This window comes from Pyxicephalus adspersus, chromosome 3 (assembly GCF_032062135.1).
Source record: "Pyxicephalus adspersus chromosome 3, UCB_Pads_2.0, whole genome shotgun sequence".
Taxonomy (NCBI): domain Eukaryota; kingdom Metazoa; phylum Chordata; class Amphibia; order Anura; family Pyxicephalidae; genus Pyxicephalus; species Pyxicephalus adspersus.
Genome location: NC_092860.1, coordinates 64,499,409 through 64,527,295, shown reverse-complemented (window position 1 = coordinate 64,527,295; position 27,887 = coordinate 64,499,409). Strand labels below are relative to the sequence as shown.

The window sequence follows — 27,887 nt, the reverse complement described above, 5'->3', positions numbered from 1 at the left end:
TATGCAGCAGTATATAGCTCAGAGTTTGGCACTGTTTCTGGTAATCCACGAGTGTGAATATTGTTTCGCCTGTTGCGGTTCTCCGCGTCATCCTGCAGTAGATAGAGCATGTTGATTTGAGCAGTTGTCGTTCCAAAATAGCAGTATGGAAGCTACTTGAGAAGAAAGTTCCGTACAGGTATTTTGGAGCGCGGTAGTAGTGCTGGTTACCTGCTGCAGAGCTTGCTGTATATGGTGGAATTCTGCCTTGCAGCTGGCTTCCAGGTGCCCAATACTATGATTCAGGTTGGACCATGTTGGAAGTGCCTTAAGGTGGTCCTTTCAGTCCCATTCATCCTTCCCCCATCCCCTGACTATAATTGGGCTTGGAGGAATCCTCCATGCTGGAAGGTATGCTGGGGCTATGCATAAAGGACATAGGAGAGCCTGGTACCTGTTCTGAAGGTGGTGCCTGGTCCTCTGCATCCGGGGTGTTGTGTGTAGGCGATTGGGCTAAGGGCTGTGTAGAGAGCTGGCTCCCAGCTGCACAGAGCCCAGGGATACTTCTGGACGCGGATGTCTCCCCACCGGAGCGTCCCTTCTGGCTTCCTTTCACTTTGGGTCCCATGAGGCAGTGAGTGAAGGCACAGGAGTGCTGATTTGCGGAGCTTTTCCCCCTTGCAGGACACGGAGCTTAGCTGGCTCTCGTCCTAGTCCTCCATTGTCCGGCCACCCCCCCCAACCCTTGTTTTCAACTAACCTACTTTCCCTACAGCGATGAGGGTTTCCTATTTTCCAAGTTTGTATGCAGATTAATAGTGCCACATGGAGATCTTTCCCCCTTAGGATGCATGCTTAATTCAATATTACGCTTTCAACCTCTCCAGTCCTTGAAGGGCCCTTTCTTTTCCCAACTAACTGCTGCTCACTAGGGATAATACCACTCTTTAGAGCCTTTTGCTTGCAACGGAATGCCCTACAAACCCTATTTCTTTTGTTTCTAGTTGTTTTCTCAAGGAATCACTCACTGCTTCGTCAGCATATGTTATTTGTATAGGTCAAAACCTATAAATTATCATTCTCATGCAAAGCACAGAGAAAAAACATTTTTTAACATGTTTGCTAATACCAATGCCATCTCAACGGTTTTCGACATTTTTTTCAAACATTGGTTGGCTTGCTTCTTTCCTGAGTTTTTACTTTCCACTTCAGTGTTCTGCCCAGAAAATTTTTTCAGGCGGGCGGTCAAAAAGTGGAATGGGGCAAGACACAGCAAATTTGGTGCACCTAGCTGTTTATGCCATCGGTATGCGGTAACCCCTATTATTGTGTCATTGTTCTACCTGCCCGCCAACTTTCCAATTCCTGGCTTGTTAGAATGTCTAATTGTTCTGTCTTTATTGTCTTTATTATGCCCAACTGTCCAGTGCGGTGTATTTTGATCCAACTTCTAGTGTTCCTGTGTTTTGTTAAGAGTGTAACCCCTATAGTTGTGTAATAGTAAGATCAATATAGTGTAACAAATTAACAGTAAAAGACTGTCCCATTTACCCCCACTTCTAAGTGACTACTTGGCAACCGCTAGGCACCTGGGATTTGTAACAGTCAGTAAGTGCTGAGCTTTTTCAGGCCTAACAGTTTTTCAAGCAGCAGTGTTTCCTGGTGGGAGGAAAATAAGTGGTAAAAGCAGCAAATACAACCTTTACTGCCAGTGTGGGTTCATACTGACTTCAGATGTGGTCTTCTATGCTTTATCTAGGTAACTTAAAACTTTCATGAAAAAAAAAAATAATTCACTTTATCTGTCCACAAACAGAGCCCAGCGAGTCACTCAACTTCCCTCTTCTTTCTTTTGCTCACTGTTCCATCCTGAGCTGCCATTTTCTTTCTTCTAGGTTCTTTTCTCACGTCACCCAAACTTGCACTGTGGTTTAGGAGATATGAAGGTTTCTATACAGAGAGTTGTAAGGCAGCAGAATTTAAAATGCAGCATTCACACACACACACCCAGAGCTACCACACTGTGCTACCGATAACATTATTACACATGCCCACTCTGGCGCGGGTACATTTACTGGCAATTTTTTTTTTCATAGAAGCCACAGCACAAGCTAGAAAATGGGGGCAGGACTGCCTGTGTCTCGATCCCATTCTAGCTGTGCTGTGCCCCCCCTGGCAGGCAGGGGGGGCACAGCAGCCGGGCGCTCCACCTACAAGGAAGGGGCTGGGGAGAACCATGTTGCCCTGTTTGAGCACCCCAACATGTTTGCAAAGTTATTTGAAGATGTGCAGGTGGCAGTCCCAGTGATGGCTACTCTAGATATTACTGCTACCCCTAACAGCCGGAAGAACATCCAGTAGTGGTGGGGTGGAAAACGCAGGAAGGAAAAGACAATTGGTTGTCATAGGGGATTCTATGATCAGGAGGACTGATAGAATAGTTTGTCGCCCGGATCTCTTCAACCCAATGGTTTGCTGTCTCCCTAGTGCCAGGGTTCAGCATGTTGTGGACCGAGTGGACAATTCACTGGGAGAGGCTTGACAGGACCTTGGTCTTGGTCCATGTTGGAACCAATGACAATATAGATGGAAGATGGGGGATCCTTAAAAATCTGTTTAGGAAACTAAGTTTCAAGGCTTAAGAAAAGGACATTCAAGACTATGTTCTCTGGACTATTGCCTGTGCCATGCGCAACACAGGAAAGGCAGAGGGAGCTTAGATGGCTAAACCCATGGTTTAAGTCCTGGTGCAAAAGGGAAGGGTTTGAGTTCATAGAGCACTGGGCTGACTTTTCATTGGGGTACAACCTGTATGCCAGAGATGGTTTGCACCTAAATGAAAGGGGGTCTCCTGTGCTAGGGGAAAGATTTAGGGGAATAGTAGAGGGATATTGAAACTCTGGAGGAAAAAAAGTTTTAGCTCCGGATAAGGAAGGGATTCTTCACTGTAAAGTCTGTGAAAATGGTGCAAATGTGGAATCGACTCCCTCAGAAAGTAGTTTCAGCAACTACTATAGATTGCTTTAAGAAAAAGCTGGATACTTTTCTGGAAGCACAGAATTTAACTGGGTATTAAGGCTTTAAAGTAAAAATAACTGACTGTTGATCCAGGGAACATCCCATTGCCTCATGGAATCAGGAAGGAATTTTTTTTCAAATTGTAGCAAATTGTACCAGGGTTTCTTTGCCTTTCTCTGGACCAACTATGTCTTTTAGGGTTTTATATCTGGGATATGTTTATTTCCCTAGTGGTTGGACTTGATGGACTTATGTCTTTTTTCAACCTAACTTACTATGTAACTATGTTGTATTAAACGCAGTTTTTTTTTTTCAGTTGATTGAAGATGGTACAGAGAAATTTGGACAAAACATGACAGCACCATTACCTGGCCATAAGAAGAGGATTTCTCATGTTAATCATTCTAATATTGTAAGTGCTCTTGTAGGTCATAGGCAGGTATAATGTGTTCTCTGGTATAATGTTGTTTTCACAGAAATTTAGACACACTAGGGTGTGCTTTCCTCTCCTTGTGATAACACTGACATTCCACTCATTTGTCACTGATTTGGTCTTACCATGGAGCATCTAGTTGTTGTTCTTTGTTTTGGGAGTTGTTCTGTTGCCTTTTTTCTTTGTAATACTGACTTTGTATTAAGAAATAATATAAATATTTTTTATGTACATTAAACTCCCTATTATCTGGCACTCACAGGATCTGGATAAATGCAGTTTCTGATTCCTTGGAGATTAGAAATAGGCCTAACTAATTTTTACCCCATACTTACCGTACGTGCTGTGTTGGCTTGATATTAATATTAGAATGCACTAACTAAATGCAAATTAGAACAAATTAAGACAAACCACTTACTGTAACAGCTTTACTTTAGTATAAAACATCTTTATCAATGCATGTATACAGAAAACGTAATGGATAGGGGCATATTATAATTAAGACACATGGGACAAAATATTATTACAAACTAACATGAAAAGAATGTTATTAAAGAATTGGTACATATTTTTTTAATTATGATTGCAAATAATTTTTATAGTAATATAGGAGCAAGTTAGTAGCATTACATTAAGCATGGGAGCAGATTACTGTAATTATATTGATGTTTAGGAGCAGATTATTGTATTAAAGCAGGTCACACTCATCTTTACTTCCATTTAGCCCCCAATTTCGCTGCCTTCTTCCTCTGGCTACGTTACCTGGTCTCTCACCGCGCAGGTGTGAGATTGGGTGATGTAGCCTACTTTAAATGGTGGGGGGAGTTCGAATCTCACTGTGCATTGATGAGATCAGCCTTTGTTTCCCAATTACAGGACAAAAGTCCCGAGAAAGGAGCAGCAAAGAAGCATCCTGGGATGTGTGACATTGTTATCACAGGAGGCTCTGTGCTACCATCTGGGGACATGTCAGATGGGGTGTTTTTTTGCAGCAAGTTTTTTTTTTTTATTTTTTTATTTTTTTTTTTTCCCCTCTCATTAAGGTACTCACATTTTCTGTGCATTCACTCCATAGTTTGTGCAGCGTTTTAGGTCAGCAACAATTGCTCTCTATTCACATCTATTGATTAGCTACAAATCTTTGAAGAAGAAGCAGTCTTTATCAGAGAATGCCCATGTAATGATGTAATACTAGTCTGACATGTAGCTGCTAAAAATGCTTTCCGGACTGCCATCTACTAAAAAATTAATTTTTTGTTACTAGCTACAAATCACTGTTTGTAGCTGACATTAGTGATATAATTTGGCGAATATTACTGTTACCAAATTACCTGTCTGACGTGGTCCTAATAGTACAGAATTTGTTTTCACTTATCCTTCCAAAGTTCTGCTTACAGAATGTATCCAACTTTTGCTAACAATTAGTTTATTTTTTTCTATTAGGCTGAGTTATCCAGCAAACATGTTATCCGTCCATATCACCGCCCTACGCCACAAGAGATTTGTTATCGGAGAATTCAAAAGGCGCAGGAGCAGGCAGCACATGTTTTGTCTAAACAGCAATCCAGTCAACTAAAAAGCGCTGTACAGAAATCCCCTCTCTCTTTGCCTGGAGAAGCAAAAAGAATTGCTCATGTGCCAGCCTCTTCCACAACTTTTCAGTTGACTTTGCCAGGTAAACTGAAATGTAATATTTGTATATTTATGACAAACCAATGGTTCTTAATAGAAACTTCAAATTGTTTAACACCCTGTAATGTATGAATAGAAAAATTGTCAGCAGGCAGGTTGTGTATTGCAGAAGGGACAGACAGGGTGTAATAAAACATACTTACCTGCTTGTTCACTTTCTTTCTGATAGGTACATCAAAATGTGAGTCAAACCACCTAATAATAACACAATATTTAAATGTGTTAATGTATATTGTAAAGTTTCATAGAGCAAACATGAAAAAATGAAGACTAAATGAAGAAAAAACAAGACACTAATAAATAGGGAAATAGTTTGGATACCAAAATACGAAACGCGTCAGGTATGAGACGTGTTAACTGACCTGTAAAACGTTTACAAAACTGTGTGTATAAGAAAATAGTGTCTACGTTGACTATATTTGGTTGTTTTAAATCACTTTGAATGTACTGTAAACATACATACAGTACATTGATCAGTTTTTAGATATGTATAATTGTAGTTTATTATATCAATAAAGACAATCCTTTTAACAGTGTTACCAGTGCCTTAAAAAGCCTCTCTTTTCCCTCTTCTCTTCTCCCTCTTCCTTGTAATTGACATATTTCATATATGAGACTGGCACTCCCTCAGGCTTACCTGAACGTAATCCCATAAATGTCCGACTGGGTATCTACTCTTTCAGTTGTTGTTTATCTGAATACAAAAAGAAAATTTCATACCAAGCAACACACAATTAAGAGATCAAGCAGGACCACATGTGTGTACAAGTGTTTTTTAAAAGCAATAGTAAACCACACCCTTTTTGCTTTACTTGTATACTTAAAGCAGAACTGCAACATTCTATAGTTTTGAACTTCTACAACCTAACTCCTGCTTTGCATCATCCTGCCCAAATTTAACACTTGTGAGGGTGAACTGGAGAGCAAAATAGGTTACATGACCTTCCATACTTCTGTTTCATAATGTCAGCACATCACTGCAGTAATACCCACAGCAAATGACTAACTTTCTGCAAAAATCACAAGCGTTTCTGAAACAGTTATGGTTACTATGTATTGGGTTTGTAACTTTTATTTTGCAGGATATAATATTTGTTTTTTGTGCAAATGGTGCTACTCTCTCTCTCTCCTTGAATGTATAACTTTTTAGTTAAGCTTGTGCAGGGTTTTCTACAGTTTGGCATAAATTTGTTTCTGGCTAAAGGTGCAATGAAGAGACAGATGGCAATTTTAAGACTATCTGTTCTTTTTCCTTGGTCTTGCCATTTACCCAAGGTGTAACTCACATTGTCCCCCTGGTAAAACTGTACTAGCCCTTCCTTTTGAGGTGCTACAGGAGGTTCCTATTCTGAGCCACAAGGTGGCATTTACAGCTTTGGGCCTGATTTATTAAAGCTCTCCAAGGCTGGAGAGGATACACTTTCATCAGTGAACTTGTGTGATCCAGCAAACCTGGAATGAATCTGGTCCATGATTAAAAACATTTTCTAACACACAGCAAATGACTTTTAAGAAATCCATTCCAAGTTTGCTGGATCACCCAGCTTCACAGATGAAATTGTATCCTCTTTGTCTCTGCTTACAGCCTTGTCTTGCAATGCACCTTTTCTTAACTAATTGGAAAAAGATAATACTTGTAGACTTTTTTATGCATTCTTATTCTCTATTAATAGGAAACGCAGCAGTCTGATTCTTAAGCTTTACTTCAGTACAAGTAGTAACCTGAAGTTGAATTTGTAGGTTGTCGAAACAGGTATAATATTTTAATAAATGCAATTAGGCAGCGTGGTGTCAGTTACTGTATAGAATCCTCACTGTAAGTTGATCACAAACAAAGCAAAAAAAAAAAAAAAACTTAATCGAGCCTAGACATTTATTAAATTCTGGAGCAAACCGTGCTTTGATATGCAAAAAGAAACAACTGCAGAGTTTGTCTTGGTCATTTAAGAGTTACAAGATGTTGCAGAAAAGCTCATCTAAGATCAACCTCAGCTGTGTTTAGCAAAAGATTTCTTCTGCAAGTCATGCAAACCAAGCCCCCCCCCCCTCCTATCCAGCCTCTGTGTCCTGCACATAAGAAGCAAGCAGGGACGCCCGTTTATCTAGAAGTCCTCTGTATGTCAGATGTCCCTAACTTGGGGACTATCTGTAGTTTATTGGAGGATCCCTTTGCATTGGTTATCTAATATGACAATGTTTCTTCGTATAGTTATTTTCCTTTACTGCCATCACTCACTGCTTGCTACACCTGAGCTCATCCTGCACATTTTTGATTATAGCCAATACATAGGAATTTAACTGCAAATATGCAAAAGTTTGCATCCCCAAAGAAGGATAGAGTGTGGATATGGCTGATTGAGAGATTACTTTCTGGGTCAAGTTATTAACTGAAGATTAAACCTTCAGCGCCCTGCAACGCTCCCTGATCACTCCCCTGGGGTTCCTGCAGTATCCATGGGAAGTCTCCATTTCGCCATAGTAGAAGGAACAGGGAGGAGTGGCTATTTAACGAAAACCTATTTTTTACGTTATGCCAGACGTATCAGCATGAAAACAGTAATTGATTTTGGAGAATTTTTGGGGGGCAATAATTCTCTTTGTATATGTAACGATATAAAGAGGATGCCTCTCTTGAATCAGTTGTTGTTCCAATGAAGAATTGGCATATTAGGTCGTATCAGGTATCCAATCTGTAACATAGCTAGAGATTGTTGCCCAATTATATAGTTCTGTATCCGGTAAGTTAGGACCTCCATGTTTTGCAGGCTCTTGAGTTTGCACATTGCCAGCCTAGCTTTCTTACCTGCCCAAATAAACGTGCAAAAATCTTTATAAATATCCTGTAAGTCTTCCTGTTTTAATATTATTGGTAACAACTGATGGATATATAAGATTTTCGGAAATATATTCATCTTGATTAAATAAATTTGCCCAATATAAGAAAGCTGCAAATGGGCCCATTTGTATAGTTGCTCCTTGACAAAATGCTAAAGGGGGGAATATGAGAGTGGTAAAGTTTAAAAGGGTGTTTAGAATTCATTACCCAAATACTTCAATCTGCTCTTGTTCCACAAAAATAGATATTGGTGGCTCCAGCTCGGCCTCATACATTTGTTTTGATATAGAGCCTGATTTATCTATGTTTATTGCATACTATAGACTTGAATTACCAGTTTGATGATGGCCGGCAAACTTTGTTTCGGTTTAGCTATGTATAAAAGTAGATCATCCGCAAAAGTCGTATTTTTACCTGTCCAACTATACACCTTCGTTAATAGTGGGATGATTTTGCACTAACCATTTTGTAAAAATTTTGCAGAGAAACCATCTGTGCCCGATGCTTAATGGTTTGCCAGCGTGCTGATGATTTTCTGAATTTCCTCTGCAGTTATGGGTCTGTTTTAAAACCTCGCTGTACTCCTGAGGACAAATTTGGAAAAACCTGGTTTTATGTAGGAGGTCACCCAGAAGTTCTGGGCGTGAAGGTTGGGCTGTGTACAGCTGTTTATAAAAATCCTCAAATACACAGTTAATCTTGTCTTGGGCTGTATGTAAGGCCGCGGAATTGGGGATCTTTGACCGTAAGAATTATTCTTTTATAGCGTGGAGGTATTGTGAGTTTCCCAGTTTTCCCAGCAATCCCACTTTATTGCCCCATCTGTAGAATTTGTTTCAATAAGTGGGCATTTGTCTCCACTTTAGTGGCTACATGCGCATTAAGACATTTAATTGCGGCTTGCCAAGTTTGTTTCAGTGCCTCCGTTCTCTGTGCCAAATATTCCCTATATGTTTAACTGTTTTTTCCTGTAATTCTGTGTATTGAGATCAGTATTCCTTGCACCTGGTGGTTGTGTATTCTATATTGTGACCCCTCAGTACCGCTTTCATGGTCATAATAAAACCAGAGTGTCCCAGTGTTCCAAATTGGCATCTAAGCTTTGCGCCCATTGACATTTAACCAAGTTAACAAAATCTGATGCATACCTGAAACTGCTGATGCATACTACACTGCTCTATAATCCAATTCACACACTACAAATTCACACATTTAGATTTTCCCTCATTATTAACTTGTCACCTAAAGCCCTCTGCCTTTGTATCCCAGCCAGAGGGCAAAGCAATAGATGTAAAAAAACTTTCAAATGACCATCAACATCACAGTGTACAAAATAATAAGTTTCAAATTGTCAATAACAATCAGTTACCAGATAGGTGCTCCATCACTAACAAATAAAAAATAAATACTAACATATACAATATATACCCTTAGCATCATGACCATTTGGGGTAGAAACAATTGATACGATTGATAATCATGGAGGTGCCTGTTCCTCATGTTTGATTTGGGTTGTTGAATATTTTAGTTTCGCCAGCTCATGTAACACCCAGTTTTTCCGCGTACTTCAGGGCGAACCATGACACCGATTCAACTAGACGACAGGCAGGAACAAATCATTTTCTTTTTTGCTTAACTGCAAAATCCTGGAAAATTGAAATTCTTACTTCTCTTCCTGCAGTAGGCTCCAAGTACCATGTCTTTTGTCTATCCCGTGGAAAAATTTTGCAATGACCATTTCGGCCTTTGACTTGCGGCTAAACAGTCAGGGCCAATTCTGTGTACTCAAATGCCCGGGCAGTAAAAGGAAGTTGAGACTTGGCATGACATCCACCGATAGGAACTTCTGTAAATCTTGACTTTTGTATTCCTCGGGAATGCCAATGAAGAGCAAGTTTGATCTTCTACTTTTTCCTCCATGGATGCAAGTTTGCTGGAATGTAGGTTTAGTTTGCCCTGTCTTTCATTTTTTTGTCAAAATAGGTCAAAAGCACATTCACAACTTCCCGGAGAGTGGATCCCAGAGGTGGGGTAGGGTGTACCGCTACCGACACAGCAGAAGGTGGGGCTTTAACAACGGTAGTAGTTCTGGCGCCTCCGAGGATGGAATTGGCAATGTCGGTCCTGATTTTTTGCCTTGAAAGTTTCCCTTGTTTTGGGGCTTTGTTTGGTGTTTCAGTTAGGCTGCAATTTACCCATGTATCGCTCCATCTTTGCAGCACAAAAGGAGGTTTTTGGCAAAGAACAATTAGCCTGAATTTGTTGCCATTATCCCAGTAGTTATATACAGTGAGTGAAAGAAGTATTTGATCCCTTGCTGATTTTGTATGTTTGCTCTCTGACAAAGAAATGACCAGTCTAAATTTGTATGGGTAGGTTTATTGTAGCTTTGAGAGACAGAATAACAACAAAAGAACCCTCAAAAACCCAGTGTTTAAAAGTCAGAGCTTGATGTGCATTGTAATGAGTGAAATAAGTATTTGATCCCTTATCAACTAGCAAGATTTCAGGCTCCCAGGTGTCTTCACTGTATGCAGGTAACGAGCTAAGCATAGGAACACCCTCTGTAAAGTAGTGCTCCTAATCCAAGCTTGTTCTAGTACCTGTATAAAAGACACCTGTTCACAGAAGCAATCAATCAGATTTCAAACTAGCCACCATGGCCAAGAAACAAAGAGCTGCGTAAGGATGTCAGGGACAAGATTGTAGATCTACACAAGGCTGGACTGGGCTACAAGACCACCGCCATCCAGCTTGGTGAGGTGTGACAACAGTTGGCGAGATAATTCTCAAATGGAAGAAAATAACTGTCAGTCTCCCTTGGTCTGGGGCTCCATGCAAGATCGTGGAGTTGCAATGATCATGAGAACGGTGAAGAATCTACCCAGAACTACAGGGGGGTAACTTGTCAATGATCTCAGGGCAGCTGGGACCATAGTCACCAAGAGTTTGCAGGGTCCCCCTGCTCCAAATAGCACATGTACAGGCCGGTCTACAGTTTGCCAATGAACATCTGAATGATCCAGAGGAGAACTGGGTGAACATGTTGTGGTGAGATGAGACCAAATTTGAGCTCTTTGGCATCAACTCAACTCGCCGTGTTTGGAAGAGGAGGAATGCTGCCTATGACCCCAAGAACACCATCCCCACTGTCAAACATGGAGGTGGACACAATATGCTTTGGGGGTGTTTTTCTGCTAAGGGGACAGGACACTTTCACCACATTAAAGGGACAATAGACGGGGCCATGTTTCGTCAAATCTTGGGTGAGCACCACCTTCCCTCAGCCAGGGCATTGAAAATGGGTCGTGGATGGGTATTCCAGCATGACAATGACCCAAAACACACAGCCAAGGCAACTAAAGAGTGGCACAAGAGGAAGCACATGAAGGTATGAAGGTCCTGGAGTGGCCTAGCCAGTATCCGAACTGGTTGATTGGGGATCAAATACTTATTTTACTCTTTACAATGCACATCAAGCTCTGCCTTTTGAGCACTGTTATTAAGGGTTCTTTTGTTGTTATTCTGTCTCTCACACCTACAATAAATCTACCATGACAATTATAGACTGGTCATTTATTTGGACAGACAACTTTTTTCTAGTTTTGGTTCTGTACATTACCACAATTAGTTTTAAATAAAACAACTCAGATGCAGTTGAACTGCAGACTTTTAGCTTTAATTCAGTGGGTTGAACAAAAAGGTGAGTAACTAAAGATGCTGGGTTTCCTCCTTTTTAGTTTTTTTTTTTTTTTTTTTTTTTTTTTTTTTTTTTTTTTTTACACAATCACTTCATTTCAGGGGTTCAAAAGTAATTGGACAATTGACTTAAGGGCTATTTCAAGGGCTGGTGTGGGCAATTCCTTTGTTATGTTATTATCAAATAAGCAAGCCTTGTATTAAAAATTAAAAAATTAAAAAAGCCTTGTATGTGAACAGACATCATGCAGTCAAAGGAGCTCTCCATGCAGGTGAAATAAGCCAGCCTTAAGCTGCAAAAACAGAAAAAACCCATCCGCGCAATATAGTTTCGTACATCATGAGAAAGTAACAAACCACTGAACTCCGCAACGCCAAAAGACCTGGACATCTACAGAAGACAACAGTGGTGGATAATCGCAGAATCATTTCCATGGTAAAGAGAAACCCCTTCACAACAGCCAACCAAGTGAACAACACTCTCAAGAAAGTAGGCGTATTGATGTCTACCATAAAGAGAAGACTGCATGAAAGTAAATACATAGGGTGCACTGCAGGTTGCAAGCCACTCATAAGCCTCAAGAATAGAAAGGCTAGATTAGACTTTGCTAAAAAAAAACATCTAAAAAAAGCCAGCACAGTTCAGGAAAAACATTCTATGGACAGATGAAACCAAGATCAACCTTTACCAGAATGATGGCAGGAAAAAAGTTTGGAGACGGTGTGGAACAGCTCATGGTCCAAAGCATACAACATCATCTGTAAAACATGGCGGAGGCAGTGTGATGGCTTAGGTGTGCATGGCTGCCAGTGGCACTGGGACACTAGTGTTTATCGATGATGTGACACAGTACAAAAGCAGCCGAATGAATTCTGAGGTGTTCCGAGAAATAATGTTTACTCAAATCCAGCTAAATGCAGTTAAATTGATTGGGAGACGTTTCATAATACAGATGGACAATGATCTAAAACATACATCCAAAGCAACCCAGGAGTTTATTAAAGCAAAGAAGTGGAATAATTTTGAATGGCCAAGTCAGTCACCTAATCTGAACCCAATTGAGCATGCATTTCACTTGATGAAGACTAAACTTCGGACAGAAAGACCCACAAACAAACAGCATTTGAAAGCCACTGCGGTAAAAACCTGGAAGATTATTATTATTATTATTATTAATAAACAGGATATATATATATATATATATATATATATATATATATATATAGCGCCAACATATTACGCATCGCTGTACATTAAATAGGGGTTGCAAATGACAGACTGATACAAACAGTGATACATGAGGAGAAGACCTGCACGGAGGAGCTTGCAATCCAGTAGGTGGGGGAATTTACACACAAAAGGGTGGGAGATATGTAGTGGTGGGAAGTAGTGATGGTTTAAAAAATCAGAAGAAGGTGGGTAGGCAAGTTTCAAAAAATGTGTTTTGAGTGCTCTTTTAAACAAGCAGAAAGTAGGAGCAAGCCAAATAGGACGCAGAAGACCATTCCAGAGAGTTGGGGCAGCTCTAGAGAAGTCTTGTATCCATGCGTGTGATTAGGTTATAAGTGAGGAAGTCATTAGTAGGCCATTGGAGGAGCAGAGAGAGCGGTTGGGGGAGTACTTTTTTACCAGGTCAGAAATGTAGGTGGGACAATAACTGTGGAGGGATTTGAAGGCAAAGCACAGGAGCTTGAATTTGATTCTAAGGTGAAATGGAAGCCAGTGTAGAGATCTGCAAAGAGATGGAACGTGTCTCGGAGTCTGGCTGCAGCATTCATAATAGATTGTAGAGGAGAGTGTCTGGTTAGTGGAATACCAGAGAGGGGGAGGTTACAGTAGTCCAGACGAGAGAAAAGAGCATGTACAAGGAGTTTGGTGGTCTCAGGGGACAGGTAGGGGTGGATTTTGGAGATGTTGCGTAGATGGAAGTGACAGGACCTGGAAATGTTCTGAATATGGGGGCTAAATGAGAGGGCAAAGTCAAAGGTGACACCAAGACAACATGCCTGAGGGGAGAGCTGAATAACAGTGTTATTAACCGTTAGAAAGATGTCAGGGGGAGATTTGGAATTTGAGGGGGAGATGATGATGAGTTCTGTTTTATCCAGGTTGAGTTTCAAAAATCGGTCAGACATCCATGATGAGATGGCTGACAGGCAGCATGAGACCTTATCCAGGACTGAGGGAGACAAGTCAGAAGTGGACAGATAGATCTGAGTGTCTTCAGCAGAGAAAAGAGAACCGGTCCAAGGACTGATCTTTGGGGAACACCAACAGGGAGGAAAGTGGGCGAGGAGGAATTACCATTGAAAGAAACTTGAAAGGAGCGGTCAGACAGATAAGAAACAAACCAAGAGAGAGCAGTGTCGCTGATACCAATGGAGCGCATGATTTGTATTAGAAGGGGGTGATCAACAGTGTCAAAAGCAGAGGAGAAAAAGCAGGCAAAAGTTGCCTTGAGACTTAGCTCTGATGAGGTCATTGGCCACTTTAGTAAGGGCTGTTTCAGTGGAATGGGCAGCTCTAAAACCAGACTGGAGAGGGTCAAAGGGAGAGTTGGTGCTCAGGTAATCGGTGAGTCTTTTGTAGACAAGGCGTTCAAGAAGTTTGGAGACATATGGGAGAAGGGAGATAGGACGGTGGTTAGAGGGTAGGGAGGGGTCCAGTGAGGGTTTCTTTAGGATAGGAAGAATTATGGCATGTTTGAAAGCTGAGAGATAAGACCATGTACAAGGAGTTTGGTGGTCTCAGGGGACAGATAAGGGGGGATTTTGGAGATGTTGTGTAGATGAAAGTGACAGGACCTGGAACTGTTCTGAATATTGGGGGGTAAATGAGAGGGCAGAGTCAAAGATGACCCCAAGACAAGGTGCGATCATTAAAAATGCAATCTGGTGATGCCCATGAGTTCAAGACTGCAGGCTGTCATTGCCAGCAAAGGGTTTTCAACCAAGTATTAGAAATGAACAATTTATTCTCCGCTTTTTAATTTGTAAAATTACTTTTGAGCCCCTTAAATGAAGTGATTGTGGTAAAAAAAGGCTTTAGTTCCTCACATTTTTATGCAATCTTTTTGTTCAACCCACTGAATTAAAGCTGAAAGTCTGCAGTTCAACTGTATCTGGGTTGTTTCATGTTTCATTTAATATTAATTCTGGTAATGTACAGAACCAAAATTAGAAAAAAAGTTGTCTCTGTCTAAATATATTCCTTCAGACACTTGCCAAGGACTCCTGGGTCGACTGGGATGAATAAAGGAGAGAGGGATCCAGACAGATACCTTTCTGCTCATACTGAATAACAAAATGTAGAGCAGGGGGAAATGCTGGTGTGATGCCTTGTGTTCACAGCGGCTGCAGACACGATCCGAAATCAGACTGGCAAAAAACCCGCTGCAACTCCATTCCAGCTCCTGCTCACCTAAGCTTGCTTTCCCGCACATCAGGAACTTCTACCCCGTGCTTTTCTGCTAAGAATGAGATGGGGACAAGAGCTGTGCAGTGATGCAGCTTCTAGCTCGGTGCCGCTCCCGGGAATCGTTTCATCCTGCACATTTTAGGGGAATAGCCACTAGATAAGGCTGAGCCCTTTTGCATGCTTTGCTTTTTTATAAGTGATAACTTATAACTTTTTTTGTGTGTGTGATGTTTTAAATGATGTGGCTGTTGCTTTTTTTTTTTTGTTTTGTTTTTTTTTAACCACCAGGAACATCTAAACAATGTTTAGAATGATAAACACCTAAAAATGAGCACCAAACCCAAGATACATGAAACCTTTAGCCCTCTCCCTTCAATGGCCACTGCTTACATTTTGTAATTATATTGGTTGACTATGATATGGTATTTTTTGTAGGACTGAAAATACTTTAATTTGCTTACATTTTTATTACTGTCTAGTTGACTGGGAGTTTTCATTTATCAAGTATACTATATAGCAACACATTTAAATTGTATGTAGCCACAACTATTTTTTATATAAGTTATATACTATTTTTTTTATAAGTATGTAGAAATGAAGTATGTAGGTATGCCAGCTTTGAATTATTCTGTCCATTTTGGGGAGGTTTCCCTTCATTTTCTGTCTTGGAGACACAACAAACTTTATCTTGCCCCTCTATACAACCATAATTATTTGTGAAGTCAATTTTTATTATCGTAACTGGGGCTAACAGAAATAAATATTTTGCCAAGGCACATAACCATGCCCTACTATCCCAAACAAAAAGGGTGTCCGTTACAGTCACTACATCTTCCTCCCACCCTTTTTTCAGACATTCATCTATTAAGGAATAAAATACTTTTGACTTTATAAACATAAACCTTTAAATGCCTTCTGTGTTTATTGGTTTTTGATTGATTTGTTTTTTCTTATATTTTTTATGCAGAGGGCAACAGCCTGTTATCCGCACATACCAGTATGGCACCTGCACTTAAGATACAAACTCTTGCTGGCATGGCATCAAAAACCACTTCCACAACTGTGCAAAAAAGACAAGCACATGTACCATCATTAAAGGTATATTTTTTTTTTTTTTGAATTGCACAGACTGTTTACATTCCTTTCTACCTTCATAACATATAGTGATGGGCAGGGTCAAAGTGTTTTCACTGTTTCACTGCTATCCCCGACGTGTGAATGTTGGGGACGCGAGGCCAGGGGACGCAGATGACGTTTTAACCCCCCTAGCAGTAATCCCAAGTGTGATTTGGGTTGGCTTTTACATGCAAAAAGCGGTTATCCCGAGTCCCATCGAGGGACGTGACCAGTTGGGAAATTCAAAAGCAGATCACCGAGTAATCTGCTTTTAAATACCACCCGGGTCCCGGCCACGCCGCTGCTCGCATCAGCAGTGAGATGTGAAGCACAATGCAGGACTTCTGCATTGTGCTTCACATCTCACTGCAGATGTGAGCAGCATTAGTAAATTCTGAGGGTGATGCCAGCACCACCCCCGGAATTTGCTACTGCTGCTCGCATCTCCTGGAAGATGCGATGCACAATGCAGAAGGTCTGCCGTGTGCTTTGCATCTCCCTGGAGATGCAGAGCAGCAGCGTCTGGGTGAGGCAGATGGGACATTCGCCCCACTCTCATCACCCGGGAGGATGTGACATCTTCTAGGTGGTGCGAGTGGTGATGTATTCGGGGGGTGTGGCCGGGCGGGAAATTTAAAAGCAGATTACAATGTAATCTGCTTTTAAATGGTTTTTACAGTATAAAAACACCACACAACATGAAATAAAAATAAAAGAACATTTTTAATTTTATATTTTATTTTAAGATTACATTGTCTATTATTTCATTATTTTTTAAAATTATTTATAATTATGTATTATATTATAATTTATGATATAATAAATATAATTATCATACCCAGGAGTTAATCCTAAGAATTACAGGCCCACAATATAAACAAAAATTTCTATGCAAAAAAATTAGGATCACTTTTTGCATTAAAAAAACTGACAGAATTAGAACGCTAGGGGAGTTAAAATACTTATTATTCAGACTATGTGGAGGACTATGGACATTGTAACGTTTCAAAAGATGTTAGTGCTATGTATTAAGGTGTTAATAAATATGAAGGAAAGATGAGTGAAGGTAAAAAGAAAAATGGGAATGTAAGAAAAAAAAAAAAGACTAATAAACATTACATACAACAAAATATAGAGCATGGTTCAGTGACAATACACTGACCACCAATGCACTGTTGATTTTTAATGTTTTCCATATCTACAACTCACTTAGCATACTAATGTTCCATCACCTGTAGATCAAAAAATTAGGTTTTTGGGATCCCGCAAAAGTAAAAAGAAAGACCACTTGAAATAGTCAAATGCTTGACTCTAATCAATCAATTGACTAATCAAATGTACCATTTTGACACACATCACCCCTGTGACTAAACCTTGGAAGGGTACAAAAACTAGTACAAATGCAAACAAAAGCTTTAGTATTGGAATACTAAAGTTGCCCATATTTTGCAGTTGGCCTTATTGGGACCATTGCGCCTTCTTAGCAGGCTTGGTCTACACCAGGTTTAGCTTTCCATTAAATAGTCTTAATTGCACTGGCTTAAAAAAAGTGTTCAGACCCCCTTTAATTCTTCACTTCTTTCAATTTTGTTATTTTGCAACCTGATGCTACAATCAATTTATTTTTGTTTTTTCTTTTTAATCTGCTCTCAGTACCCCATAATGCCAAAGTGAAAACAGAATTTAGGACAATTTAGTAAATAGTAAAAAAAAAAATCAATTGAAATCAATTTACATAATATTCACCCTCTTTACTTGAAGCACCTTTGGCAGCACGTATAGCCTCAAGTCTTTTTTGGTATGATGAAGCAAGCTTTCCACACTTGGATTGGTAGATTTTCTGCAATTCTTCTCTGCAAATCTTCTCAACTTCAGTCAAGTTGGATGTGGACTGTTGGACAGCCAGTTTCAGGTCTTTCCAGAGATGTTCCATAAGGTTCAAGTCTGAGCTCTAGCTGGGCCTCTCTAGGACATTTACAGAGTTCTCCCTAAGCCTTAACTTAAGTCTTAACTTGGGTGTTTTGGGTCATTGTCATGTTGGAAGGTGAGCCTTTGGCCCAATCTGGGGTCCTGAGGCTATCTCTGTACTTTGAGCTTTTAATCTTTCCCCCAACCCTGACCAGTCTCCCAGTCCCTGCTGCCAGCTCTTGAAAGAGTCCTGGTTGTGCCAAACTGATTTCATTTGATTCTTCCCCCAGATCTGTCATTGTCCGCTATGAGCCCTTCTATAGAAAGGCGTGTTTCTTTCCAAATCATATCCAATAAATTTTTATTTGGACTTCAACCAAGTTGTAGAAACATCTCATCACAGCAGCGATCAAGAGAAAAGGGAGCCACCTGAACAAAATTTCAAGAGTTTTTGCAAATGGTCTGAATACTTAGATTTTTGAAATGTGATATTTCAGTTTTTCTTTTTAATATATTTCTAAAATTTTCTAAAACTTCAGTTTTGTCATTTTAGAATATTGAGTGTAGATTGAGAAAAAAAAAAATTTAAATGTAGCATCAGGCTGCAACATAACAGAATTGGGGGAATAAGTGAAGAGGATCTGAATACTTTCTAAAACCGCTGTAAGTTTTAAATATTTTATTGCCTAGTCAGTAATTTTGTACATTAGAGTAAGTAAACTAACAACATTGTTGTAAAAAAAAATTCCAATATTTTAATCTTTACAGTTCTGGTTAAACTCTTTACTTCTGCCTTCAACTTGGACTGGTGTATTTTTGAGAAGAGAACCTACTTTCCTTCTCGTATTTTTACAAAATATGTTTCATGCTTCTCAATAACATTTTTTTTAAATGGTCCTGATTTTTTCTAAAAAACTACTATTTTTGTTTTCAGAGTGCTGCTTTAAAGAGACCAGTTATTCCAACAGAATATGGTGCAAAAGTACCAACAAGTATTCGTCAGCGTTATCTGAACATCTTTATTGATGAGTGCCTGAAATTTTGTGTTTCAGAAAAGGAAGCATTTGATAAGGTGTGTTTGGTCTATTTTCTTCAATGGAAGTTTGTGTCTTTCTTTTAAAAAATATTAATGTTTTATCCTTATAGGCCCTTGAGGAGGAAAAGTCAGTTTACAGTCGTAGCAACAGTCGTAATATTTATCTGAATGTAGCTGTCAACACTCTGAAGAAACTAAGAAGTCAAACACCTGTGACGAAGGCTACATCTCAAAGTGCGTAAAATAGCATTAGACAAGCTGAGCTGTAGATTGTGTTAAGCAATGATCAGTATATGGTTGTGCATGTTTTTGCTTTATTTTATTGCTGTGCAGAAAGTTTAATACTGTTGATGGTGTAAAGTGATTCTATGCAGAAGACATTGACCACGATGGTCCCTGTTGTACCAAAAATTTCCTGATATTGTGAATCTTATTGTATTTCGTCCCTTTTATGCCTTTAAAACCAGTAATAGTGAGGTAGACCTGCAGCTTAGCTTAAAGGTTTAATATGTTGGCAGTGCTCTGAACATCTTTTTAAACAAGACCTCCACTTATCACTTTAAACATTGTCTACCAACCTGCCTATAACTATAACCTACGCACCAATATTTCTCTCTCCTAGACCCATGTACTGTGAACTACTACTGTGCGAATCTCTTTTTAAAAATCCCATACCTATCATCATTTTACTGACCTTTAGTGAAGTTTTTATCCTGGACCCTATAGCTTTTACTCTTACTGGTCCCAGGTGCCCATATTTTTGTATAAAAACTGTTTTGGTCCACTGCTTTTTCTAGAGCATCATTACAAGGATTGGGGCAGGACTGGAACCTTTTTTTTTTTTTTTTTTTTTGATGCAATTATATTTGTCATTCTCTTTTTGGTTGAGTTATGGTAGAAGTAACCTAATTCCTTTTATTGTTCATCCTCACAACTTTCTTGCCTCTTCTGGCAGCAGAATTGAGATCCTATATCCTTTTTGTTTGCACCCAGACTCCCTGTGCTTTTCAACTGCCAGATTCAATGTGTAATTCAGGGGCTCTGTGTTACCCACTTATGAAGTTTCCTTCTATTGCTTGGTAGTTTAGTCCTGTATAGTGTTTGTATATGCCAACTGGCCAATTTTGTCGCCCCCTTTCTTTCTGTTAAAGAATGTTAAAAAAAAAAAAACAATCAAATAGTTTACTATGAACAACAGTCACTGTTTCATGACATAACAAAATCGATTAAAAAGAAAGTGTACATGACTCCTGTGTTTACTTTAAACATGTGTTTTATTTCTAGAAGTTCCTAACCGTAAAGCCATTTCCCATAAGTCTGTCCTTGATGGAAAATTGGCAGCAAAGACCAGCTTTACTGTGCAATCTAATGTTCGTCAGGATGAAGATAGGACAGGTATGAACCATTCAGGGTAATGCTTTGACTACTGAAAATGTGACCTACATATCCAAGGTGTTACAAACTCACATAGTTTATCAGGTTCTGGGCAATGAAAAAAAAGCCATCTGTAGACAAAAAACTTTTGTCTACATTGTAGAACTTCTCTATTTTTGTTCTAGTTTCAACTTAACATTTTTATTTTGCAGTCAGTTTCTTTGCTGACACCAGAGGTCATCAGGAAAAAGTCATTGGTGTTGCATAACTTGCAGCAAAGACAATCTGATACCTTGCCTAAGTCCCAGCGTATAGAGCAGTAAACCTACAGCAAGCATGAAAAATATTGTGGTTTTAAAATCCAGAATATTACTGGTTAGAGTGACAAACCTTCCCTAACCCAAAATGATTTTCTCTTCCTGATGTGCTTCTGTCGATCAAGAATGGAGAGGAATATCTTCAGTGGGGGCAACATTAAATAATGTGTACCCTTTCTTAATGCTATCTAAAAATGTTTTGCCAAGAGTTCTACATTCAGTGCTGAAATTTAGGACCAATTACTAAATAAATTAATACATAAAATAGCTGGTTTTAATCATTTTGTTTATGCATACATTTGATTACAAACTTGGGTAAAAAAATAAAAATGATTTAAAAAAAGTTTTTCTATTCCTTTACCTGTACATAGATGCAACACTGTACAAATTGATGAAGGATTATATCCTGACACCTGAGCAGCTGAAGGAGCATGGCTATCCATTGACACACCCTGAGAAACCTGGGAAAGCTGTTGTTTTTACAGCAGAGGACAAAAAAATTGCAGCTGGTGAGCAAGTAGAGCTGCTGCTCTTAGCCACATGGATTACATTTGTTTCCTTCTAGTACCAATCAGCAATCTGACATATCCAAGAGCAACCTTATTTTCTGCACTAATTTTTTTAAATTGAATCTGGCAGCAAAATTAGTTTAAGCCTATGTGATTAAATAGTGTATTGTATGTATTATAGCTTTCTCCTATGTTTCCATTAGCTTCCTGCCGGATTTGCTGCCGTTGTGGGGTAGAGTATATGGTGACACACAGTGGAAGTTCCATACGTCAGGAGGAATGTCTTCATCACTGGGGCCGTCTCAGAAGGCAGAGAGGTGCCGTCTGAATCATGAAGGGGCAGAGTGATCTGCAAACAGTGTGTGAGAATTAATGGGTTCCGAAAATGCATAAATATAAGATTGTGTGTGAGCAAATTTTTTAGAAACCTGTTTTAACATTAAGAATGATGATTATAAAACAGGCTGTATATAATGTAATTTTGGGTGTATTCATATGTAGAATTGTTTACCATGTTTTGATTGGAAAATAGTCTGCATGTAATGATTGTTGATTGCAAGCTAATATTGTGGGTGTGTGCTAATATATATATATATATATATATATATATATATGTGTATATGTGTGTGTAATTTATTTGTTTTTATTTTTTTTCTCTTGTCTGTAGTACCCGGAGGTTGGGAGACTCAGTATAGTTGCTGCTCTGGTGGAGTTGGGTCACCTGGTTGCCAAATAGCCAAGGTTACAATATTTTCACTTTGATTATATTAAGCATCAATGTAATTGGGTAAATTGTACTAAATGTTGAATTATATATTTATATGATGTGTGTTAATCAATTATAATTTAATGAGAATATTCATAAGCCTTTAAGCTTGGATTTGCTGGTTTTGTAGTTATCATTTTAAAGGTTTTATGTAGTAATCTAAAATTCTGGTACCTTTTTGTTGCAATGTTTTCATTGCAGGTAACTAAAAATAAAAGATTTTATCTAGAAATGGAATGTTCCAAAATTCATAAACCTGGTTACTTACAAAACAGCACAGTTTTTAAATTTTTTACAGGTATGGAGTGGGAATTACAGTTCTTCAAACATAAACAGCTTATGACTTTTTTGAATATTTCAGTCATCTATATGTGTCATTAGCGTAGACTCGACAAGAGTAGACAGTATTTGTACCAAATAATTTTTGGGGAATTCAGCAATATCCTAATGAACATTACAAAGTAATACATAAATATTTTTTGGATAAACTTTGTCTTACCAAAATGATTTTAATGCAATCCATAAACTAATTAATAAGATAACATCAAGAGTAAGAAGAAAAAAAGGAAGCGGCTTTTAATGGCAAAGACAGTTGAGTGTATTGGTAAACAACTAGTTGTCAGTTTCTCGGACAACCAAAGTGGATGCTACACATGCGCAGCTTAGCTTTGATGCCAGAAACCCAGAGCAGACACAACACATTTTTGCAAAAGGGACATCGCCTGTCCATTTCTGCAATAATGACCTGGTTTGACCAGTGGAACTTTAGACTTTATAAACACATGTTTCCAGAACATGTTGATTTTATCCTGTTAAATAATCATCTGTTTACAGCCTTCCTTTTTTGGTTTCTGAGCAGGTTTCACCTTGTGCAATTTCTTCTCTTATAGTTAAGCTTGCAGGAAAAATCTAGTCCTACTTTTTGAACTCTTTTGTTTTGTTACTTATTGTCAAAACTAATCTTGCTATTTGCATTCATTAATAAAGTTATTCATGCTTATGCTTGCAACATCAAAAACCCCAAACTATTAAAACTTTTTAGTATGTTCCTAATTCACCTCCCAGATGTGTTTATCACTGTGGTACTGCTAACAACATACATATTCACGGCCTGGCCAAATCATTGTTTTTCCCATGATTGAGATATTGTGTTTCATCAGAAATTGCCCTGAGACAATTCCATCATATTTTTCCAATACCCGTGTGTTGAATATATATATATATATATATACAGTGTTCTCCCCAAAAATGTTTTTTCAGCCAGGTGGTCAAAAAGTGGGCATGGCAAGGCACATCAAATTTAGTGCTCCCAGTTGTTCATGTCCTAGGTATCCAGTAATCCCTATTGTGTCTGTGTTCTACCTGCCCCCTATACTTGGTAACAACTTTCTAAAAACTGCTCTATTAGTATGTCCACTTATTTGATTTTTGTATTATGATCCAACTGTCCAGTGCTAGTGTATTGTGACCCAACTTCCTAGTGATCAGTGTAACAGGTGTATCTGCTAGGCTTTTTTGTACTGCATGAGGACACAGTAAATGCAACCTTTCTGCCACTTGATTTCTCCACAAACGGAGCCCAGTGAGTCCCACGTTGTGCATGTGTTAGCACTTTTTTTTTAACATAATAGGAAGGCCCCTAATGATGCATGTGCAGAAGCAGCAGCCCACAGCATCCTGGGATATGTGACACAAATACCCAAGGAGACTGTGGATTTCCCCACCATGGCAGTAAAGGCTGAAGGATAGGGGTGCACCCCAAAAAAGCACAAAAAACACATTTTTCCATTATATTAAAGGAAAAGCCACTCTTTTTTGTAATAATAAAATATAATGTGGCGATGCTTTAAGAGCATCATGCATGTGATGGCAGATAGGGGCAGAACAGCCAGTGTCCTCCTCTCCTGTCTGTTCATAATAACTCACCATGTTCAATTCTTCATATCTCCTAAATGATTGGTCGGAACAACTTGAAATTTTCAGGGTACACAGGATCCTTAAAGTTTCCAAATGTCTTCAAAGAACTAAAATATGGGGTTAACAAGTTTAATAATTTGTAAAAAAATGTATTTGGAGTTGCTGTTTCTAAAGAGAGCATGTCTAGGAGCCCACAATAAAAAATGCAAATTGGGGACCCTCTGAGCTACTTACATAGCAAGGGGCATTAGGGTGGGGCCCCTAAATTGATACCTACCTTCCACAAAACTATACCTTTAATACTTTGGTACCCTGTCTGCATCTCCTCTTTGAACCACAATTTCTCTGGAAGTGTAGGAAACTGAAAATATAGGTACAAATAGGGGACACCTGTGACTAAACCCCTCTAAAATGTAATTACTAAAAGATCATTAGAACATACAAATTCCGAAGTCAAAACACCTTGCCCTGCTCTGTGACAAATAACTGTCTGCTTCTCTACTCTTAACCTGGATATCTCTAGAATGGAGAAGTGCAAGTAAACAAAAAAAAAAGTTGTAATTGGGGGACACTTGTGACTAACACGCCCCAAACTTTTATCACCATTGCATTATTGCAAAAAAAAAAAAAAAAACCTTATCCATCAAAATACACTGTCCTGTTACACATGACTGTACCTTTTTAATACCTGAACTCCATTTCTTTTTAGTGGTCAGAGTTTGTTCTAATGATGCCATAGTGATGAAATTTTAGGGGATGTTAGCCGCAGATGTTTTGCTTTTGTACCTACATTTTTCATTTCTTACACCTCCCCATTCCAGAGAAATTGGGGTTCAAGTGTTAGAAATGAGCAGTAATTGTTGATTTTGGAATATTTATCTGCATAAATATGGATGTTATATCCCCTTTCAATGCATATAGATATTCAATAAAAGAAGGTTCATGCACAAATGATGGCTAGTCACTCAAACAGTTTAATTAAGAAAACAAGGTGAAACATAAAGTACACGGCAATATTGTTTGATATACAAATATAGGAAATTCAATCAATGATATATACAGCACATGGAAATAAGGGTATTAGTAGTAAACCCCTGTAATAATCTAATAATGCTTAGTACAATACAGCAAAACAATATCAATAATAATATAGGAATGCATTCAGGAATGTCTTATAAGCTACCTGTAATGATGTCGATGGGTAACCCAGGAGCCTGATTCCCTAAGAACTCTCTTTTGTTATTATCCCAGCTCCCCTTTTATTTACTTAAGTCCCATTAGGTAACATTGGGGACTCTTGGATTGGTTAGTAGATATGTTCAGTACGATGACCATCAGTTGACACCCACCCCACTGGATTGGGATTGGTTAATGTAATTTGATGGACCTCCCAACTAAATTTGATATATGAATCTCTAGCTGGAATCTAAGTTTAGGGGTCAACAAGAGGTCCAGCTGGGTCATTACCCCAACCCATCTGTTCAATTATGCATCCATCTTCTGCTGACTCAGGCTTGATAGATTTATCAGCCCCTTTAAAGGTGCGTACACACTTCCAATTTTTATCGTTCAAAACGAACGACGAACAATCGATTGGGCAAAAAATCGTTCGTAAAAAAGTAACCAACGACGCCGACGAACGAGGAAAGTTGTTGGAAATGAACGACCGGACCGGCGGATCGGATTGGACGACGATCGTTGAACATCGTTCGTGTGTACGGTCGTTCGTTGATCGTCCATGGGCTGAGCATGCGTAATGAACGAACGTTCGTTCACTTTCCTGTTGTGCACATAGTTCCTCTATCGCTCAAACGATCGTATCTATTGTGTGTACAATATCTACGAACGATCGTGTTGTTATCTCTATGTGCAGGATCGGTGCTATACGATCGTTCGTAGATATCGTGCAGGATCGTTCGTCGTTCATTTTCCAACGATAATAATTTGAAGTGTGTACGTAGCTTTAGGCCCTACTAGTGATCTGTTTTATCATCTGTTTGTTTATTGTTCCTTGGCAAACCAAACCCTGTATTGATATCCCTCTATTGGGATATCTCCTACAGTGTACATATACACAGTGTACATCAGAATATCGGGTACTATATACATATATCCCCGCACACATACATAAATAAATATATATATATATATATATATATATATATATATATATATATTTACATATTCATAAACAATCTTTGGGTGCAACAGTAATGTGTAACAGGGCAGCGCATTTTAATAGGCAGAGCTTGTTGTAATGATACTATGGTAATAGCATTTTAGGGGAAGTTGGCCAAAGGTGTCCCCGACTCGCAAGCTGCCACTCCAGGGAAATTGTGAGTCAATGAAGAGAAGAAGTTATGGTAGCTTAGTATGATAGTTATAGATTTGTGACAGGTAAGTATAAACTTAGGGGCCCCACCCCAATGCTCCTTGCTATGTAAGTTGCCCTGAGAGTCCCTAATTGGCATTTTCAATTTAGGACTCCTATGTGCACTTTCTTTTGAAACGGCAACACCACTGTTTTAAACTCCATAAGTTATTAGAGTTGTGACCCCCCCCATATCTTGAAATTCTTTAAAGCTGGGGAACATTTTTTTACGTCAAGCAATGGCCATTACAGCAAGTCTGCTTATACCATCTTTTCCAGGATGGATGCAAGTGATGCGTGCTTATGTATTTTGCTTTCTTCCTTAGCAACATGTGCATGATGGTCGTAAGGAAAATCTGGATGGATTTGTGAAGACATTTGAGAAGTTGAATGACTGTCCTGGAATATATGCTTTGGATTGTGAAATGGTGAGAAGTGCTTTGATTCACTTTAGAGGCTACTGTTACACTGGTAGCTTTCATTGAATATTTTTCAACCTGCAACTGAAAAAATTACGTGTCATTTCTACCTTTTTCCTCTAAAACAGCATCCTTTCTCTTGAGTACACTTGCAAACAGTTTTTTGTTCCAACATCTAGGAGAAATAGGCACATGGATTTATGTAATTTCAGTTGCTGTTGAGGTTAGAGATCTGTGGAGAACAAATTCTCCAATGTGTAAAAATTCAGCCATAAACCTTAAGGGACATTCACCATGCTTTACTGGTGCCTGCAGGCACTCATGTTTATATGGCTCTCCAGAACTTGGTTAAAATTAAATAAAAAACACAAAAATCAGCTTAAACAAGAATACATAAATAAATCAAAAATAGTGAAAATGCAATAATTCGGTATACTGTATAGTAATATATTTTTCTAAAACACCTCCCTGGTGTGGTAAATTTTAAAACAGAGTCCAACGTCACATACCTATAGACAAAACCACATAAATATATTATGTATTATTTTGTATTGGATTGGATACAGGACTTTGTATTGAATCCAATACAAAAAATTTGAATTTCCCGCTACGGCGCATGCACTGACATCATCAGGAATCGCCGAGGGACGCATATGCGAACGCCGGGTATTCTAATTCTTTCCAAACTTCCATGCAAAAAGTGTTAAAATGTTTTGCATGGAAATTTATTTTAGATTGTAGGCTATAATTCACCGAATTACAATGAATTACCACATAACTCACTGAAATATGTCCAAAATTTTATAAATTTATTAATAAAATTTTTTTTATAAAACATAAAAAAAAAAAATCTTTAAAAAAAAAAATTTGTGTGTAATGTATGTGTACAGTAGCTTATATAATACAAATATATATATATTATATAAAGATTTCTTTGTATTGGACTCAATACAGCTTTTTTGTATTGAGTTCAATACAAAAAGTGATTTGAATTTCCCTCCCCTCCTCCTGCCCGCACCGACGCATGCAGCGACGTCACCGGGAAACCCCGGTGATCGTCACTGCACTCGTCCGAAGAA

The 27,887-nt window shown here is 38.8% G+C and overlaps 1 protein-coding gene across 5 annotated transcripts in view; it reads left to right on the top strand.

Moving 5' to 3' along the window:
• REXO1 (RNA exonuclease 1 homolog) overlaps positions 1–27,887 on the top strand; it is an 80,170-nt gene that overhangs the window by 35,914 nt on the left and 16,369 nt on the right. For 3 of the 5 annotated variants that reach the window (XM_072404958.1, XM_072404959.1, XM_072404960.1), the window contains exons 3-12: positions 3,314–3,409; positions 4,874–5,105; positions 16,043–16,173; positions 19,034–19,171; positions 19,246–19,369; positions 20,420–20,530; positions 21,198–21,335; positions 21,539–21,652; positions 22,003–22,076; positions 26,716–26,817. In XM_072404958.1, the coding sequence (XP_072261059.1) occupies positions 3,314–3,409; positions 4,874–5,105; positions 16,043–16,173; positions 19,034–19,171; positions 19,246–19,369; positions 20,420–20,530; positions 21,198–21,335; positions 21,539–21,652; positions 22,003–22,076; positions 26,716–26,817 (1,260 nt within the window). Of the gene's footprint in view, positions 1–3,313; positions 3,410–4,873; positions 5,106–16,042; positions 16,174–19,033; positions 19,172–19,245; positions 19,370–20,419; positions 20,531–21,197; positions 21,336–21,538; positions 21,698–22,002; positions 22,077–26,715; positions 26,818–27,887 lie in introns of those variants that run through there. The other 2 variants (XR_011919865.1, XR_011919866.1) reach the window with 2 other exon arrangements.